This window comes from Esox lucius, chromosome 13 (assembly GCF_011004845.1).
Source record: "Esox lucius isolate fEsoLuc1 chromosome 13, fEsoLuc1.pri, whole genome shotgun sequence".
NCBI lineage: Eukaryota > Metazoa > Chordata > Actinopteri > Esociformes > Esocidae > Esox > Esox lucius.
Window position 1 is genome coordinate 37,250,537 of NC_047581.1, and position 18,137 is coordinate 37,268,673.

An 18,137-nucleotide genomic window follows, 5' to 3' on the forward strand; every position below is an offset into this window, starting at 1 on the left:
AATAAGCAACTCTTGAGACATATTTTATATGTTCTTCAAAGGAGAGGTCAGGGTCAAGGGTAACGCCAAGGTTTTTTACAGTTTTTTGGGATACGACCATGCAGCCTTCGAGGTTCACAGTGAGATCTGCTAACAACGCTCTTTGTTTCTTGGGTCCTAAAAGGAGCATTTCTGTTTTATTTGAGTTTAAGAGCAAGAAATTCTCTGTCATCCACTCCATGCTTCCAAAGTAGCTAATTCTGGGGCTTCTCCATGCTTCATTGAAATATATAACTGTGTGTCATCAGCATAAAAGTGAAAGTTTACATTGTGATTTCGGATTACATCGCCCAGAGGGAGCATATATAATGAGAACAATAATGGGCCCAGAACCGAGCCTTGAGGAACACAAAAGCATACCTTTGACTTTTCAGAGGATATGCCATCCACACTAACACTGTGATTAGTGCACTCATTATGTCCTTCAGGCCAAAGCAACAGTTAACATAAAAACAGCACATTGAGTAAGAAGCTCTCTTATCCACATATCCAGATTATAGAGTATTATACCCAGCTGAACGCTCCCTGGAATTTGTACTTTGTACAAAAGTGTTCTACAAACAACTTTGAGTGTACTTAATCAAGCAAGGGAGCGATGATTGGAGTTGGACATGAATAATTTCAGTGAAGACTGCAGATAAATGGGATAAAGATAAATGGGATTATGTAGAGAGTGGGGTAATTTGCAGGGTTGGGTAGGTTACTTTTTAAATGTAATCCGTTAGAGTTAGTAACATAACTTTTTGATCACTCAAACTCAGTAACGTAATCCGATTACTTTGAATTACTTTTAGATTACTTTAATATTAAGAGGCTTTAGAAAACAAATAGGAATAGCCTATAACCAATTGAACAAATTTTGCAGGATCAATCAATGTTAGAGTTTACATAGCTGCCCAAAAACGAAATGTGCATACTCTTGCGTACACGAAATCTGCAGTAGTCTGATGTTTTGCTCCACAACCACAAAAGTTGCCAAAACGTTGCAAAAGCCCCAGGCACGCAAATGCATGTTTGCAATCGTGAACACCCGCACATAAATACATTTTACCTGCGTGAATGTAACCTGTGATTGTCAGGGCCACCAGTGATGGATTTTCAAAACACGAATGAAAGAAATAAACTGTGATTATACACCTGCTCTCATAGCTTAAATTAAATGCGGTCAGCAGCCAATGATAACCACAAAGATGCAAAGCAAAAGCAGGATCACATGACCTACCTGTATGGACGGAGTTGAGGTGGCTGCGTCAAATGCAAATCATCATCCTTTGGCAAAGTGCTTCCCAACACATTTTCTCCTCAAATGTCATGATAAATTCCTTATAATGTTTTATCTTGAAGGTAGTGCCATGTTACAGCTATCAAACAAATAGTTGCCTAATCTTCAATTATGTTGTGTTTGACAAATAGACCTGGAAAATGTTAAAAGATATAAAACCAGGTAGGCCTATAGCCTGTCATTGTTCTGAGAAAGATGCGTTGAGTGGATAAATAAATCACATTTTATATGGGTAGGCTTATATTATCGTAGATACATACAATACATCATCTGTTTTTAACAATAAAACTAGCGCTTCATCAGTCACTCAACTAATCATCGGTCACTAATCGATTGTTATTTTGGTTCAAATAATGATATTTTTAAAACATTCAAACATGCAAAGTGTCATAATTATTTAGCGCAATTATTCTTTTTCAATTGAAGTAATCCAAAAGTAATCTTTTTTCTAATGTGTAATCCAATTATAATATTTTAGTTGGTAACACAACGGATTAGAGTTACAGTTTTAGAGTTTCTTCCCAACTCTGGTAATTTGTCTGAGTTTTACACTGTTTGGTGAAACCAGATCTTACTTTTCTCGAGAATGCAGGAAGTTATGTGGCCAACTGCAAAGCCAGCTAGCTAACCTGTCCAAAATCGGCAAATTACTAATCAAAAGAATTTAAATTATGATTATGTAGTGAGGAAAGTACAAAGAAGATGAAGATGTATTTATAAATCAGTTATTACAAAGTGCTTTTACAAAACACCCAGCCTGAAAACTAGTGCTGCTCCGTTCAATAGGTTTTCCAAATCACCTTGACAATAGTGCATTGTGGGTAGTTCCTAAGATACACCGTTCAGCCACAGCATTATGACGACTGACAGGTGAAGTGAATAACATTGATAATCTCGTTATCATGGCACATGTCAGTGGGTGGGATGTATTAGGCAGCAAGTGAACATTCTGTCCTCTAAGTTGATGTGTTAGAAGCAGGAAAAATGGGCTAGCGTAAGGATCTGAGAGACTTTGACAAGGGCCAAATTGTGATGGCTTGACGACTGGGTCAAAGCATCTCCAAAACTGCAGCTCTTGTGGAGTGTTCCCGGTCTGCAGTGGTCAGTACCAATCAAAAGTGGTCCAAGGAAGGAAAAGCGGTGAACCGATGACAGGGTCATGAGCCAAGTCTCATTGATGCACATGGGGAGCGAAGGCTGACCCATGTGGTCCGATCCAACAGACAAGTTACTGTAGCTCAAATTGCTGAATGGTTTGAAGAACACAACAACAAGTTCAAGGTGTTGAATTGTCCTACAAAATCTCAATCCAATCGAGCATCTGTGGGATGTGCTGGACAAACAAGTCTGATCCATGGAGGCCCCACCTCACAACTTACAGGACTTATAGGATCTGCTGTTAACGTCTTGGTGCCAGATAAAACAACACACCTTCAGAGGTCTGGTGGAGTCCATGCCTCGACGGGTCAGGGCTGTTTTGGTGGCAAAAGGGGGACCTACACAATATTAGGCAGGTGGTCATAATGTTATGGCTGATCGGTGTATAAGAAAATAAGTTCATTAATTCTGCCAAAAATATACTATTTTGAGAATTATCGGAGACCATATTCTGACTACAACAAAGTGTCTTTGACCACATTATGTTGTTACTTTTATAATTAGGAAATGTACCTTTAGCTAGGTCAGTGAAGTAACAACAGATTGTTTTGGAATCTGCCCTTAAGATGGTTTACTAAAAGACCCATACAATTATATGTGATCATATTTTGACCAATAACTTGTAAGGGACATACTGTATATCCTTTTTGCTCTATGAAAGGTTCCAGTGTGTGAATAAGGCAACCATTCATACATTCCAGAACAGGGAGACTTTTATTCGGAGGATAAATAGCCTTTTTTGTAACACTTCTGTTTTCTCACACATCGTTCATTGTTTTCTTACATTACTGATGAAGTATAAGAAACTGTAAAATAGCACTCAGTTTTGTACTTTAAAGACAAAACATGAATTGTGAAATGCAATTGATGTCAATCCCCTGAGCTAATCATATTAAGTTAAAGAGCCAATGTTGAATGTTTATCCCTCACATATTCAGACTGTTGTCTGCCAAGTAAGTCTGCGTTTAGTGTTTGGGTTGCCCATAATTCAGTTACTGGTGGACTCATCTGTAAATAATCTTAGAATGGGTGTTCCTGAGATCCCTCATTTTCAATTATTTACAGTAGATGTTAATTGACCAGATATGACATCATTGACTAGATCATTCATTAACTCACCTTCAAACTGTAACAGGAAGTGACACACATTGAATCTCAAATCGTACTACAATGACGTACTTTGTGGATGATGAAGTACGTACTGTTTAGTTAGCTAATATGACAGTATTGGGACCAACTGGTGTTTGGTCACAGAGTTCAGCAATGTTACAGTAGATGGAAAGAAACTGTTCCTGAGCCTGCTGGTGCGAGAATTGGGAGACCTGTACCACCTGCCTGATGGGAGGAGGGCAAACAAATTGTGGCATGGATGTGAAGGGTCCCTGGTGATGCAGTGCGCCCTGTGCAGATGCCGCTTGCGCTGGAGGTCTATGATGGCTAGGAGCTGGGTACCCGTGATGTGCTGAGTGGTTTTCACCACTCCTTGTAGGGCCTTCCGGTCGGGTACGGAGCAACCACCAAACCACACTGTGTCAGAATGCTCTCGATTGTGCAGTGGTAAAAGTTCAGAAGGATCCTAGAAGACAGACGGGCCTTCTTCAGCTACCTAAAGAAGTACAGGCGCTGCTGCACCTTTTTGACCAGGGCTGAGGTGTTGAGGGACCAGGAGAGGTCCTCGGAGATGTGGACACACGCTCCCCCTCAGTGCCATCGTTGATAACTGGGGCATGACTGCAGCTTTTAGACTTCCTGTAATCCACAATGAGCTCCTTGGTTTTCTTTGCATTGAGGGCCAGGTTGTTGTTAGCGCACCATGCCACCAGGGACTTGACCTCCTCCCTGAAGGTTGACTTGTCCTTGTCACTGAACAGGTCTATGATGGTGCTGACGATGGTGTTGGAACTGTGGACAGGATTGCAGTTGTGGGTGAAGAGGGAGTACAGGAGAGGGCTCAGCACACAGCCTTGTGGAACACCAGTGTTCAGGATCAGGGTGGAGGAGGTGAGGTAGTCTAACCTGACAGACTGGGGTCCAGAGTCAAGTTGCAGAGAGAGGGGCATGGTGTTTGTTGACCAGCCTAGAGGGGAAGACCATGTTGAATGCTGAGCTAAAGTCTATGAACAGCATTCTCACATACAATTGTGTTCATAAGTTTGCATATGCTGGCAGAAATTGTGAAATCTTGGCATTGAAAATATGACAGATCATGTCTTATTTAAGGATAATGATCATATGAAGCCATTTATTATCACATAGTTGTTTAGCTCCTTTTAAAAATATAATGATAACAGAACCTAATGGCCCTGATCAAAAGTTTACAGTGGAAATAAAAATTCTACACACCCCTGTTAAAATGCCAGGTTCTTGTGATGTAAAAAAATGAGACAAAGATAAATAATGTCAGATGTTTTTCCACCTTTAATGTGAGCTATAACATGAACAATTCAATTGAAAAAAAAACTGAAATCTTTGAGGGGGAAAAATGAAAACCTTGCAATAACCTGGCTGCATAAGTGTGCACACCCTCTTATAACTGAAGATGTGTTCAGAATTAACCAATCAAATTCAAACTTGTGTTAAATAGAAGTCATTATGAATCCCATAAGAAATAAAAGACATGTTTTGCCTGCTCACTCATGTTTTCTTTACAAATGGTATATACAGCTCTGGAAAAAATTAAGAGACCACTGCACCTTTTTCTTTCCTTTCCAAAAAAGTTAAAAAGGAAAGTTCTGAGTGAGGAACTTTCCAGTGTTGGAACTTGGAAGTGGCTAACACATCCACTGCTACATCTTGGAGAGTACTTTTTCCATTATGGTGAGCATTCCTTGGTCATCCACTGTATAGATATTCTTAATATTCTTCTTCTTAATGTACTGTACCAAACAATTGTTGTTAGCATGCCAAATGTTTTCTTATGTCTCTGATTAATTTATTCCGATTTATCTGCATCATGGTGGCAAGCACTGACACTTCTTTGGTCCTTGTGTCGTCAGACACCATCTATCAACTCCAAATAAAATGCAAAGCATAGAATCAGGATTAGGCATTCACAGTGCTGTTGCACTGATGCAAACACACCTGTCTAATAAGAAACAGCTGTAGGAAACATGGTGTGTTATTTTTAAATGGTTCATCCAATATGGTTGAAAATGCCCAATTTAAAACTGATAGTCTATAACCCATCATCATTGAATCATTTCAAATCTAAAGCATTGGAGTTCAGAGCCAAAACAACAAAACTTGTGTCACTGACCTTGTACTTAGGTACAGCACGGTCTCCACCCACTATATGCCACAATTTAAAGTAATTATTTTTATTATTGTCTTACCAATCCTAAATTAGTTCAACCAATCACCTTAAAAATTACAAATGTAATTTGCACCTGCATTAAATTTTCATGATGTTCACATGACTTCAGGATACATTCAGCAGTAGGTTTCTTCTGTTGGGGAAACAAAATTGGAAAGCAAATGCTCAACCTTGCGCTAAGGACCTTTCAAAAGAAACAGTGGACAAAGTTGTGGAAAAACTCAGATCAAGGGATGTATATAAAAAAAGTCCCATTGGCGCATGGTTAAGAAGATTATTAATAAGTGGAATGTTTATGTCACGAACAATAGCCTGCTAAATAATGCCACCAAGTAGGATACTGATCAGAGAGACTAGCCAGAGGCCTATGGAAACATAGAAAAAAAACACAGGCTTTAATGGCCAAGACTGGTCAGTGTGCATTTGAATACAATATCCCAAGGTCTCCATAGTTTTGTAAAGGAGAATGGCTAACATTACTATTTTAAACTTTGTAATGTTGGTAAAGACCTCTACCAACATACAGCTGTAATTACTCCCAAAAGTATTTCCACTAAGTAATAACAGAGATAAATCAATTAGATACACATTTATTTCACAGTTAATGAAAAAAATCCCCTTAAATGTGTGGAGTTCACAGCGGTGTAAACCTTCTATAGGCACTGTATATTTGTCACGCCACTTTCAGGATCCAGACAGTCTTTGTAGACCCAACCCTGATATACAGGCTTAGCTGTGGGAGTAGAGATTTGTGAGGATAGCCAGACCTTTTCAGGAGACATAATTGATGCAACCAGAGCCATTAAGTACCATGGGAGGGTACTATAGTGAATTTATATATGTGTTATTCTATTCCAAGTTCTCCTTGGAGATATCGTGGGATTAAGAAAGAACTTGCTGTACCGGGAAAAAAAGTATTGTAGTTAAACATTTCTTTTCAATTGAATTCTATTGCTTAAAATTTATTACAAAAATGTATTATGTCAGAAAAACTATAATAATGACCTTGATGCATTGCTTTACTAAGTGGTCAAGCAAAAGCAACTTCTCAGGGAATGCAAGTTATTTACTTAACAATAAGACTATGAACTTTCCATTTACATTCAGCTGGTCACCTGGATGTGGTGCAGTTCCCACAATTGAGTGGGATGTTTTGAAACCAGAGCGTTCAATTCATTGTTTCAGGATGGAGCGGTGATTAATGTAGGTAAGAAGGGCTAAGCCTTTAGAGAATACTTGCATAAGCTAGTTCTCATATAAACTAAGTGCAATTGCAATCCGTAGGACTCATTTATGAGGAATACTGTACGCAGCAAACCAGTAGACAGGCACTTGTCCACAGAACATGATTTAAAAAAGGATTTCTGCACATTTCTAATAAAAAAAAAATATAATATACGCTTCTGTAGTCTTTTACTGGTCCTGTACGTACATTCCAGTGGTAACGCACATGCAGCTCCTATGATTGGGTGGAAAATTGTGCAACAATCTACTATTTGCAGATCTACTGATATCTGATGATTAAAAAGCTATGCAGAGATTGAGACTGTTAGGGCACACCATTTTTGTAAAAGGTTGACTGTCCCATCCTTTAACTTTTATTATTTACCCAAACTGATTTAAAAGATGACTTACTGTATTTTAATTGAAAAAATACAAAATATAGATTTCACACTTTTCCCATTTATTTTATAGCATAAAAATCTGAGGATAACCTTGACCACAACTGTTTTACTGTATATGCAGATTTATCACCATGTTGAAACATCGTCTATTTTTGTTTTCTAGAGATAATATGCCTCAACATCGTTTTTGTCTGAAGAAGGTTGTTAAAACTTGACAATAACCCCCTTGGCTACTGGAAACCAGTGCAGCTAAACCAATTTTTCTAAACAAAAACATTTCCTGTATATTAGACTAGCTTCCCCCAATTGTATGTGTGCTGTCAAAGAAAAGTAAAAGCCCTCTGGAGAAACATTTATATTGTCCTGTTGCTTTGGTTCAGTTATTTGTAGTTTTGAAAATGTGCACCCAATTGTCAACGCATTACATCAAATGCAACATCAAATGGAAGAAAATATACAACAGAATATATGATTGCAAAACATGATTAGCTATATAATATTTATATACACGTTTGTTTTTCTATTCATGTGGGAACCTGAAATCAAGATATCCATGATCCCTAGCCCTAAACCAAAACCTGATCCTAACCTCACCCTAACCCCATTCTCAGTAACCTAATCTTAATACCTAAACTTAAGCCCTGAGCCTAACCGATAGTCCCATAACTTAAACGTAACCCCAATTCTCTCTCTTTGCTCAATTTAATTGTTTTTCCCTAAACATAAACCTATGCTGGAAATACATTTTTCCTATTGGGGACCTGCCAACAAAAAAATGTATGGACCTACAGTGGATATAAAAAGTCTACACACCCCTACAAAAATGCCAGGTTGTTGTGATGTAAAAAGAATAGGCAAATATAAATAATGTCAGAACTTTTCCCACCTTTAATGTGACCTATAATGTGATCAGTTCAATTGAAAAACAAACTGAAATCTCAGAGGGGGAAACATTTAAAATAAAAACCTTACAATAACCTGGTTTGCGTAAGTGTGCACACCCTCTTATAACTGGGGATGTGGTTGTGTTCAAAATTAACCTATCACATTCAAACTCATGTTAAATAGAAGTCATTCCACACCTGCCATCATTTAAAGTGACTCTGATTAATCACAAATAAAGTTCAGCTGTTCTAGTAGGATTTTCAAGACATTTTCTTAGTTGCATCTCAGAGCAAAAGCCATGGTCCACAGAGAGCTTACAAAGCATCAGAGGGATCGCATTGTTGAAAGATATCAGTCAGGAGAAGGGTACAAAATAGTTTCCAAAGCACTAGATATACCATAGAACACAGTGAAGACAGTCATCATCAAGTGGAGAAAATATGGCACAACAGAGACATTACCAAGAACTGGACGTCCCTCCAAAATTTATGAAAAGGTGAGAAGAAAACTGGTCAGGGAGGCTTCCAAGGGTCGTACAGCAACATTAAAGGAACTGCAGGAATTTTTGGCAAGTACTGGCTGTGTGCTACATGTGACAACTATCTCCCGTATTCTTTATATGAATGGGCTATGGGGTAGGGTGGCAAGACAACCTTTTTCTTTGGCCCCCTCAAAGATTTCAGTTCTTTAATTGAATTGTTCACGTAGGTCACATTAAAGGTTTAAAAAGTTCTGACATGATTTATCTTTCTCTCATTCTTTTACATCACAAGAACCTGGCATTTTAACAGGGGTGTGTAGACTTTTTATATCCACTGTATTTCAGGTTTTGATATTTTTCTGGGGACTTTGGGTCTCCACATTTAACCTAACTTTTATGCCTTAGACGTTAACCCCAAATCCTAACCCTAAACCTAACTGGTAATGCTTAAACGTAAAATGGTGTTTCCCTAAACCAAACCCCTAACCTGAAAATATATTTTTTCTAAGTTGGGCCCTTCCAAAAGATATTGTGGGGACCAATTTCTCAGGTTTTATCTCTTTGGACCCACACAGATGTAGATTACACACACAATTACAACTCAATTTTCCCTAAATTAGCTATTTGTGCAAAGTTAAAATTAGAAATTGTTTCAACAGAAATACTATAGATCATTTAGCAATTTTTCAGGACCTATGTAGCTAAGTGTACTCCAAAAAGAAGAGCTGAGATCTGAGTGAAATGGTTCTTACTATTACTCTGCATTAAGAGTTCATTATAAAGCACAAACAACTTTTGTATGTTGTTTAAAATTTTTACAACTACTAATCCAATAAAAGTTTTCAAAGTTTGTTTACAGCACTTATTATTTTCAAATTTGAGGGGGAAGTAATACCCATTTTTATAACAATGGTAGTCCTGTCACATTAAGATCAATAGAAATGCTTATGAGCTTCATACAGCAATACCAAAGCATTGTTCCAGAAATTCTTGTTAGTCTAAAGAATATGTTTGAGCTGTATGTTGAGGCGTTCATTGTGACAAGTGGTTTTCCAGGAAACAAGCACTGACACCTGCTCCCTAGGATTCATTTACTTGTTGTACCTTAAACGGTCATACAATTTGAGAGGTTTTGGTTACACTACAAACACACTGGGAGGTAAGGTTACAGATGAGACAACTATTAAGTTTGGTAAAACTTTGGAGTCCCAAATGTGTCTTCAGATTCTGACTATCAGTAACATTTTAACTGTCTGCTAACTCTAACTCTTGTTTGTCAACAGATAGTAATACCATCAACAAACTACGGGTAGAATATCTACCAATGGAAAATGGGACTTAGGATGTTAAGTTTACACTTTATTTCATCATGTTTTTATTACCCAAGGAATATACATATTAATCTGACAGCTACAGCTTTCCAGTGAGACTTTTTTCACATATAATGAACAAAGTCTCAATGTTCACATTGTATTTTATCTTACCGTATCTTAGATTTGTACATATCAGAATTGTTTGTGTTTTGGTAGTAAATATTTACTCCCCTATAGATAGACCAGAGGGCTGGGCTCCAGTGAATCAGACCATAGTCAAACAATTGTACTCGTCAGAAGACATTGGCTGGTACGATGGGAAATGAGAAATACATTTAAAGTCAAAACTAAACACAGTAGGCTAAACCCATCAAAAAAGACAACTCCCTGTAAGACAATCCTGTACTCAAAAGTATACATTTGACAAAGATTCATAAATAATACTAATGAATAAAAAAAAAAATACTGAGAAAAATGTGTCTTCCACAGCTGAGCCCTTTATTACAACAATAAACACACAAGACATACAAAATAAAAATATCACAACTGACAAAAATAATTTATAAGAAGAAAAAGAAATAATAATACTCAAAATACCCAGTTCTGATAAGGCCCATGGGATCTCCAACATTATCCAGCCTTGAGAGCGTGTATGGTACCTGCTGTTCTTACAAATAGGTCTGGAAATATTTGGACACTGACCCGATTTCCTGTACACCACCACAATGGATTTGAAATGAACGGAGATGCAATTGAAGTGTAGACTTTCACCTTCAATTCAAGGGATTGAACAAATATATTAAATGAAATGTTTAGGAATTGCAACTATTTTCATATACAATCCCCTTATTTCAGGGGCACAAATGAAATTGGACAAATTAACACAATCATAAATGTTAATACTTTGTCAAGAATCCTTTCCAGGCAATGACTGTTTGAAGTCTGAAGCGCATGGCCATAACCAAATGCTGGGTTTCCTCCTTTGTGATGTTTTGCCAGGCCTATACTGCAGCTGTCCTCAGTTGTTTGTTCGTGGGTCTTTCTGCCTTCAGTTTTGTCTTAAGCAAGTGAAATGCATGCTCGATCGAGATCAGGTGATTGACTCAGCCATTGCAGAATATTCCACTTCTTTGCTTTAAACTCCTGGGTTGCTTTCGCAGTAAGTTTTGGTTCATTGAAGTGAAGCGCAAACCAATAAACTTTGCTGAATGTCTGAATCTGAGCAGGCAAAAGATCCCTATACACTTTAGAATTCATCTGGCTGCTTCTGTCTTCTGTCACATCATCAGTAAACACTAGTGATCCAGTGCCATTGGAAGCCATGCATGCCCATGCCATCACACTGCCTCCACCGTATTTTACAGATGATGTGGTATGCCTCTGATCATTAGCCGTTCCAAGCCGCCTTCATTTTTTCCCCCCCATCATTCTGGTACAGGTTGATCTTAGTTTCATCTGAACAAAGAATACTGTTCCAGAACTGGGCTGGCTTTTTTAGATGTGTTTTTTTGGCAAGAAATCTAATCTGGCCTTTCTTTTGTGAAGTCTTCGCTTTATGGTAGACTTGGATAATGATATGCCTACCTCCTGGAGTGTGTTCTTCACTTGACTGGTTGTTGAGAAGGATTTTTCTTTACCATGGAAAGGGTCCTACGATCATCTTCCATGGACGTCATTTTTTTTCTCAGAATGTACCAAATTGTTGATTTGGCCTCTCCTAATGTTCCTGTTATGTCTCTGCTGTAATTTTTTTGCAGCCTAAGGATGTCCTGTTTCACTTGCGCTGAGAGCTCCTTGGACCGCATGTTGTGGGTTCAGAGCAACAGCTTCCAAATGCCACAACTGGAATCAACTCCAGACCTTTTACCTGCTTAATTGATGAAGAAATAATGAAGGAATGCCCACACATTGTCCATGAAACTGATTTCGAGATAATTGTCCAATTACTTTTGGTCCCTTGAAAAAGAGGGGGCTACGTATTAAAGAGCTGTAATTCCTAAACCCTTCTTCCAATTTGGATGTGAATACCCTAATTTAATTAAAGCTGAGAGACTGCACTTTAAGCCCATATTAATTATTTAACTGTAACTTGGATATATTTTGGTAAACAGCCAAAATAATAAAACTTGCATCAGTGTCCTGTAAAACTGTAAAAACAAAATAATAAATAATAATTTTAAAAAAATGGAACCCTGTGAAACTACTTTGTGGACTACAAGAAATTTTGATTTAATTCCATCAGCTACATTAGCCTGGGTTCTGCCACTAAGGTATTTTTTTTTTAAACCACAGCCAAGTATCCTTGGCCAAGACAACATTTTCAATAAGACAGTGATTTACTGTATCAAATGCCTTCAACAGGTCAACAAACAAACCAACACCGCTTAATTTCTCATTCAAAGTTTTGACAATATCATTTAACAACCAGAGTAGTTACGGTAAATGCTGCGCTCCGGTCTAAAACCAGACTGAAATCTATTCAAAATGCAATATTCAAATAAAAAGGAATATTACTGTTTATTCACCAATGACTTCAGGATTTTGGCAAGGAATTATAATTTAGACATTTGAGAGAGGACGATAATTATCAAGGACATTAGAGTTCCCTCCCTTATGCAGTGGAAGTATGAGTGGTTTTCCAAACTTTAGTAGTAACCCCCAAAATTAATGTTAGATTAAATATATATGTGTTAGCACTCAAGTGATAATTGGGGTAGCACTACCCAATAAGCATGGATCTGGCGTATCAGCCTCTGTGGTTTTCTTAGTATCAATAACAAGCAATGAATCAAGGACCTCTTTTTCAGTGAACAGACTCAAGAAAACCTTTGGCTCCACTATACTCTCGTGGTCTGACTGAAAATAAACAAACTAACGTTGTGTCCAGCTTCAACTGGCCCAGTCGGTTTAACAGTTGGATGACTAGGTCAAAGCAGCGGTCAGCATGTCACCCAGGCAAGCAAGTCACAATACAGTGTCTGGTCAAGCATATGGGTGAAAGATATCACAGGCACTAACTAAAGGTTGGGACTTCCACAGTCTATAAAACCATGAAGTAGAATTTCACTGTTCTAACAAATGGTGGTATGTTAATGGAATCGGATGATGATGAGGAAACGGATTTGCCATTCATGAGGCTGTGATGTTATTCAAAAGGGTTGACCCCAAGTCCTGTGACAGCACGAGGAATACATATAGGGCAAGAAGGAATGCAAACTCTGAAAACCTTAAAGGAGCCGTACATTACATTGGTAAATAATGTTTTGTTAGCACTCTTCTCTCTCTCTACACTAGGTCATCACCTTAGAGAAGACACCAGTTTTATTTAATTTACTGTGTGATAATTTGTCTCAGTGTACTTTCTCCCCCCCTCACATGGTTAAAATCATGTGATTTGGGGGATGGCAGTTAGTCTAGTGTTAGAGAATCTGACCACTAGATTAAATCCTAGAGCTAGAACACACGCGCACACGCGCACACGCGCACACGCACACACGCACACACGCACACACGCACACACGCACACACGCACACTTAAGCTTTAAATTGCATTTTGCATTAATGATGTAAACAATATGAATTCTACATTAATCCCAATACTTCGGCATGAGCTACAACGTACAAAGAATGTAATTTGCTATACAAAATAATTTCTGAAAGCAAACCAAAGTTAAAATTGACATTCCAGATATTTAGATTATTTTTTAACTGACACCCAAACACCATTTCCCTCTGATCACATACCACCATCTAGTGGTCAAATCTCTAGCAGTAAATTTATATCAGGCTTCAGTTATAAACAGCCAATTTTTTATTTATTTCACAGGTGTTTGTCAAATAAGATGCATAATAGTTCTGTAGCAAAAAGGCATCTGAAACGTGCGTAGTTTGTTGTGACGATTGTGCTTTGATTTCTGGTTTTTACTTTGCTGAACTACAATTACCAGCCAACCTGTCACTCATGTTAGACGTGGCCAACATTGTTGCCGTGGTAACTATACACAACCTGTGTAGTGAAGCTAAGCCAGAGAACTGAATACTGTAACTATGGAAAAAAACTTTGTGTTTTACGGTTAATACATGTAAATTGATGAGAAAAACGCATAATGACAGATAAAAGGTATAAAACTGGACTACCGGAGAACAGATCGACGCTACCTGCCTACCCAAAGCCTTGGTAATAACGACGATGTACCATTGTTAGGTTTTTACGGATTGTTGTTAAATCTTGTAGCCAGCTACACTACAGTATCAGTAGGTGTGCCCAACATACTTTTTAATTACATTTTAAGGTATGCCCAAACCGTTAGATTTCAGTCGTTATAATCTCTGACAGCTATATACATTAAATGAAAACTATCATAAATTTGAGGAAACCTTCCTGTCGCTCAGATTCTAAAATGTTTAAGGGCTTTGTAAAGTAGCTCATCACTTTTTTGCTTTTACACACAGGTACACGGAAAAGGTGAAGACCGAATGTCTGAGAGACGCCAAGAAGCATCATCTCTCTGGTGCTTTGGGTGGCCGTAGTTGGCGTTTCCCAAATTCAGGACTTGGTGACTTTAAAGATAGGTATCCTACTCTTTCGGGCACCGAGAGCTGCACGTTCCCTCCCATTTTTGCGATGTCAAACCCTACATGTCTCTCTGACAAAAAACATAAGCGCATCTCGAAAGAGCAGGCTTGCTTCTCTAAGCAGAATCCTCGGCAGCAGTCACGTAGGGAGCACGTGGAAGCAGTGGAGCAGAAACTCAAACAGCACCCCTTGGTTATGTTCCCACATTTCCAGCAAAGCCTGTCCCCCGAGGTGAGTGGCAGGTTACAAACAAGACTAATCAGCAATTTAGTCTCAGAATAAAATGTAAAATATGGCCAGGTTCTCTAGTAGAATGTCTTGATAATTGGACTGTCTTTGTAGTGGTGTAATTTCACCATACAGTTCTGTTTAAACAGGCAGGAAATAAAACCTAAAGGGTAGGTTTCCAGGGATGAGAGAATCACTGCTTATCTTTTGAACATTATTTGGTCCATTAGAAGGCTTAAACTCAATCAAATGTATTTATTACAACAGTAGTTGTCACAAAGTGTTTTTACGAAACACCCAGCCTGAAACCCCAAGGGGCAAACAAAAACAGTGTTGAAATTCAGTGGCTAGGAAAAACTCCAAGGCTGAAATTTAGGGAGGAACCAGGCTCAGAGGGGTGACCAGCTCTCTTCTGGCCATGCCGCGTGAATTTTATGAGTAAAAAATGCATTCCTTAGATCTACAAGTATTTACAGAGGACGAGAACTGACCCTACTCCCCCGGCACAATAGTATAGCAGCGTAAGACCTTGGGGCTGAGACAGGGGTCCAGTGACACTGTGGCCCTATCCGAGGGAGGTCCCGGACAGGGCCCAACAGGCAGGAAATCAATCCACCCACATTTCCAAACATCAACCAAAGGGACCCCCCACCAACCGCAACCATTCTGAAAGAGGGCCGAGTATTGCCAGCAGAATTCAACCCAATTGCACGATGGGCGCAACAGAGAGACAACAACAAGCCAGTGACCCTGCCCCTGAATGGCATTGGAGGGAGGGCATCCCAGTGGCAATGAGAACCTGTGTCCTAGAAACCCATACACACAATCCTGAATTATAGAAGCAGCCAACTCTAACACAGTTTTCACTGCAGGAATGTTTTGCTTTTAGTTCTAACACGATACTGTATAATGTACTACTGTTTGCCTTTCATTCAGCAGTTGTTTGACCAGGTGCTGTCTATCCTGGAGCCGGACATGTGCGTCAACAGAGCTTGTACAGGAACTACACCAGAAAAAGCTAAGCACTCGGATGACAGCACTGAGGCATGTGAAACCAGCGTGCAGGAATCAGGATCAGAGGAAGATGCAATGCAAGTAGATTTACAGAGATATGCAGGATATAAAAGCTTATCTGGTACAGAACCTCTGAACATAGTGCCATGGACACACAGGGATGGACATTCTTGCTTTTGCCACAGCACAACACCCCAGATTCACATGATACAAGCTTATTGATCAATAGGTCATTTAAGTCAGTTCTGTATTGCTAGGTCAAAAACATATTTTTACCTCTTTAACTCCCAGGACCAGGTTAAAATGATTTAGTGGAGGGATTGGTTATGTACGGTGTCCCTAGCCTAGGTATCAACCGCTTACATACCACTCCCTGTACACCATGTTGGGCCAAAGAGCACTGGCATTTGATCCAGTCAAACTCAGTCTGACCAAAGTTGTTACTTTCACGTCTAAATACATACCGAAATTCCAAAAACTAATATTTTAACTTTAATTGTAAGCTTGGAAATAAAATAGTCTAGCTAAGAGCTGAATGTTTTGTCTTTGTTTAAACTTCTAGTCGTCATATTTTGTAATGGAAAAACATGTTTACCAATCTTAACAGATTTTGTTATGGAGAAACAACAAGCAACGAGTAACTGTGCTGTAAATTAATGCATGTTTTGTTTGACCAAAGAAATAGCTTTTTGGCAATGACAGATTAAAATGTTAGCTAATGAGAAACCTGTTTTGCCAACCTCAATCTTTTGTTGTTTTGTCCAAAGGACAGTAGATTCCAGCCCCAAGAACCCTTACAAAAGGATGCAAACAAAACAGAGCAGTGAAAGAATAGACCAAGTAGTCAACATCAAAAGGCTGCACTCGCCATCACAAGATGAGGATCTCAAGAAAGTAACAAAGCTTTTCTGTGACTGGGATGCTGTATTGGTAAGCAGAACACAAAGCGTCCATGACCAGAAAAAGGACTGCACACACCTCAATAAAAGGTCAAAACAGAAAACACAACATTCTGCCTTGTACTGTAGAAGCAAGAAACGGGTTAATAAATGATTGACTTTGACAGGGAGGAGGAAACAACCTGACTGAATCCACCCTACTGGACTTGTTTGTCAGTGAGAGAAAAACATCCCTGACCTTCCCCATCCAGGCAATTGAGTCTAAGAACATGCCAGAGAACCTCCATACTTCTGTGGAGGACCTGCGCAGAGCCAGCACCCGTGAGGCACTCTTAAAGGATTCAGAACCACACAAGGTATTGAGTGTCTAAGCTTGAACCCGATAAACTCAGAACATGACGATCAATTGATGAATTGCTTGAACGGTTTATTTTCTAAGTAGTCGTGTTAACAAACCGTCCGTCAGAACAACCCAGGAACTAAAAGGCCCAAATATGGAGCATGGTACCTGGATTCTAAAACTTGGAATAAAATATATGCGGATGAACAATTACCAGACCCCAATTTCATTCCTGAGGACTCAGAGTTTCTGGGCCAATCAAGTGAAAAGGTGGGTGTTTAGTAGAACTCTTATACTTGAAAACCTTGTTATATGTGGGTCATTACAAAACAACTAGCTTGGACAGACTATCAATCCCAGTTAAAATATAAGACATTATTTTGTCTCGTATAGGACAAAGAATTTAAACAGATGTATGGGGCTCAATTATTCAAGGAGTTCATCATCCACAAGGGCCTCAGGGGGCCTAGGGTAAGACAACACTGCTTTACCACACTGCTTTACCACACTGCTTTACCACACTGCTTTACCACACTGCTTTACACGCACACGTTTCAATCTCAATATTAGTTAACTTGATAGGAAACACATTCTGATAAATATATTGATTGTATTTTAACTTGGTTTTCTATACTTTTGTTTTGCAGTTTATGAGTCCTCTCTTTGCAGGAGAGCAGGATCATCGAACCAGGCCTAATGCAGCAGGGTCTGCCTCAGCTAGGAAGGAGAAAGTGGTCTTTTAGGCAAGTTTCAATTCATCATATGTGGGATAGTTTCTCAACGCTACACCCAATCTATCAAAGGAAAAACATACAGACGCTAAGCTGGTAGAAAGCTTCCAGCATGTTTTGAACTCACTGGGTGACTGTTACTGCATGTACTTCATATTTACATTGAATAATGACATTTCATGAATAGCTGCAACAACATGCTTGGATTTGGCATCAATTTCGCCATGTTAAAAGTATCATGCAATGGAAATTC

General features: G+C 38.8%; 1 protein-coding gene across 2 annotated transcripts; it reads left to right on the forward strand.

The window, feature by feature from the left end:
- Positions 1-13,939: 13,939 nt before the first annotated feature.
- Positions 13,940-18,136, forward strand: zgc:158260 (uncharacterized protein LOC571389 homolog). Of its 2 annotated transcripts, none has more exons than XM_010877213.3 (8): positions 13,940-14,273; positions 14,549-14,903; positions 15,837-15,991; positions 16,682-16,844; positions 16,981-17,169; positions 17,280-17,423; positions 17,547-17,624; positions 17,801-18,136. In XM_010877213.3, exons 1-8 carry the CDS (start codon positions 14,203-14,205, stop codon positions 17,894-17,896), a joined length of 1,251 nt encoding a protein of 416 aa, XP_010875515.2. In that variant the 5' UTR covers positions 13,940-14,202; the 3' UTR covers positions 17,897-18,136. The 2 variants fall into 2 exon arrangements, with proteins under 2 accessions (XP_010875515.2, XP_010875516.2); XM_010877214.4 differs by having other exon boundaries at positions 15,840-15,991; positions 17,801-18,135.
- Position 18,137: the final 1 nt, after the last annotated feature.

Bases quoted from the DNA above. Each gene is read 5' to 3' on its own strand.
- zgc:158260 (XM_010877213.3), top strand. From the start codon at position 14,203: ATGACAGATAAAAGGTATAAAACTGGACTACCGGAGAACAGATCGACG. The intron at 14,274-14,548 runs GTAATAACGACG...TTTTACACACAG, and splicing joins CCTGCCTACCCAAAGCCTTG to GTACACGGAAAAGGTGAAGA. The intron at 14,904-15,836 runs GTGAGTGGCAGG...CCTTTCATTCAG, and splicing joins AGCAAAGCCTGTCCCCCGAG to CAGTTGTTTGACCAGGTGCT.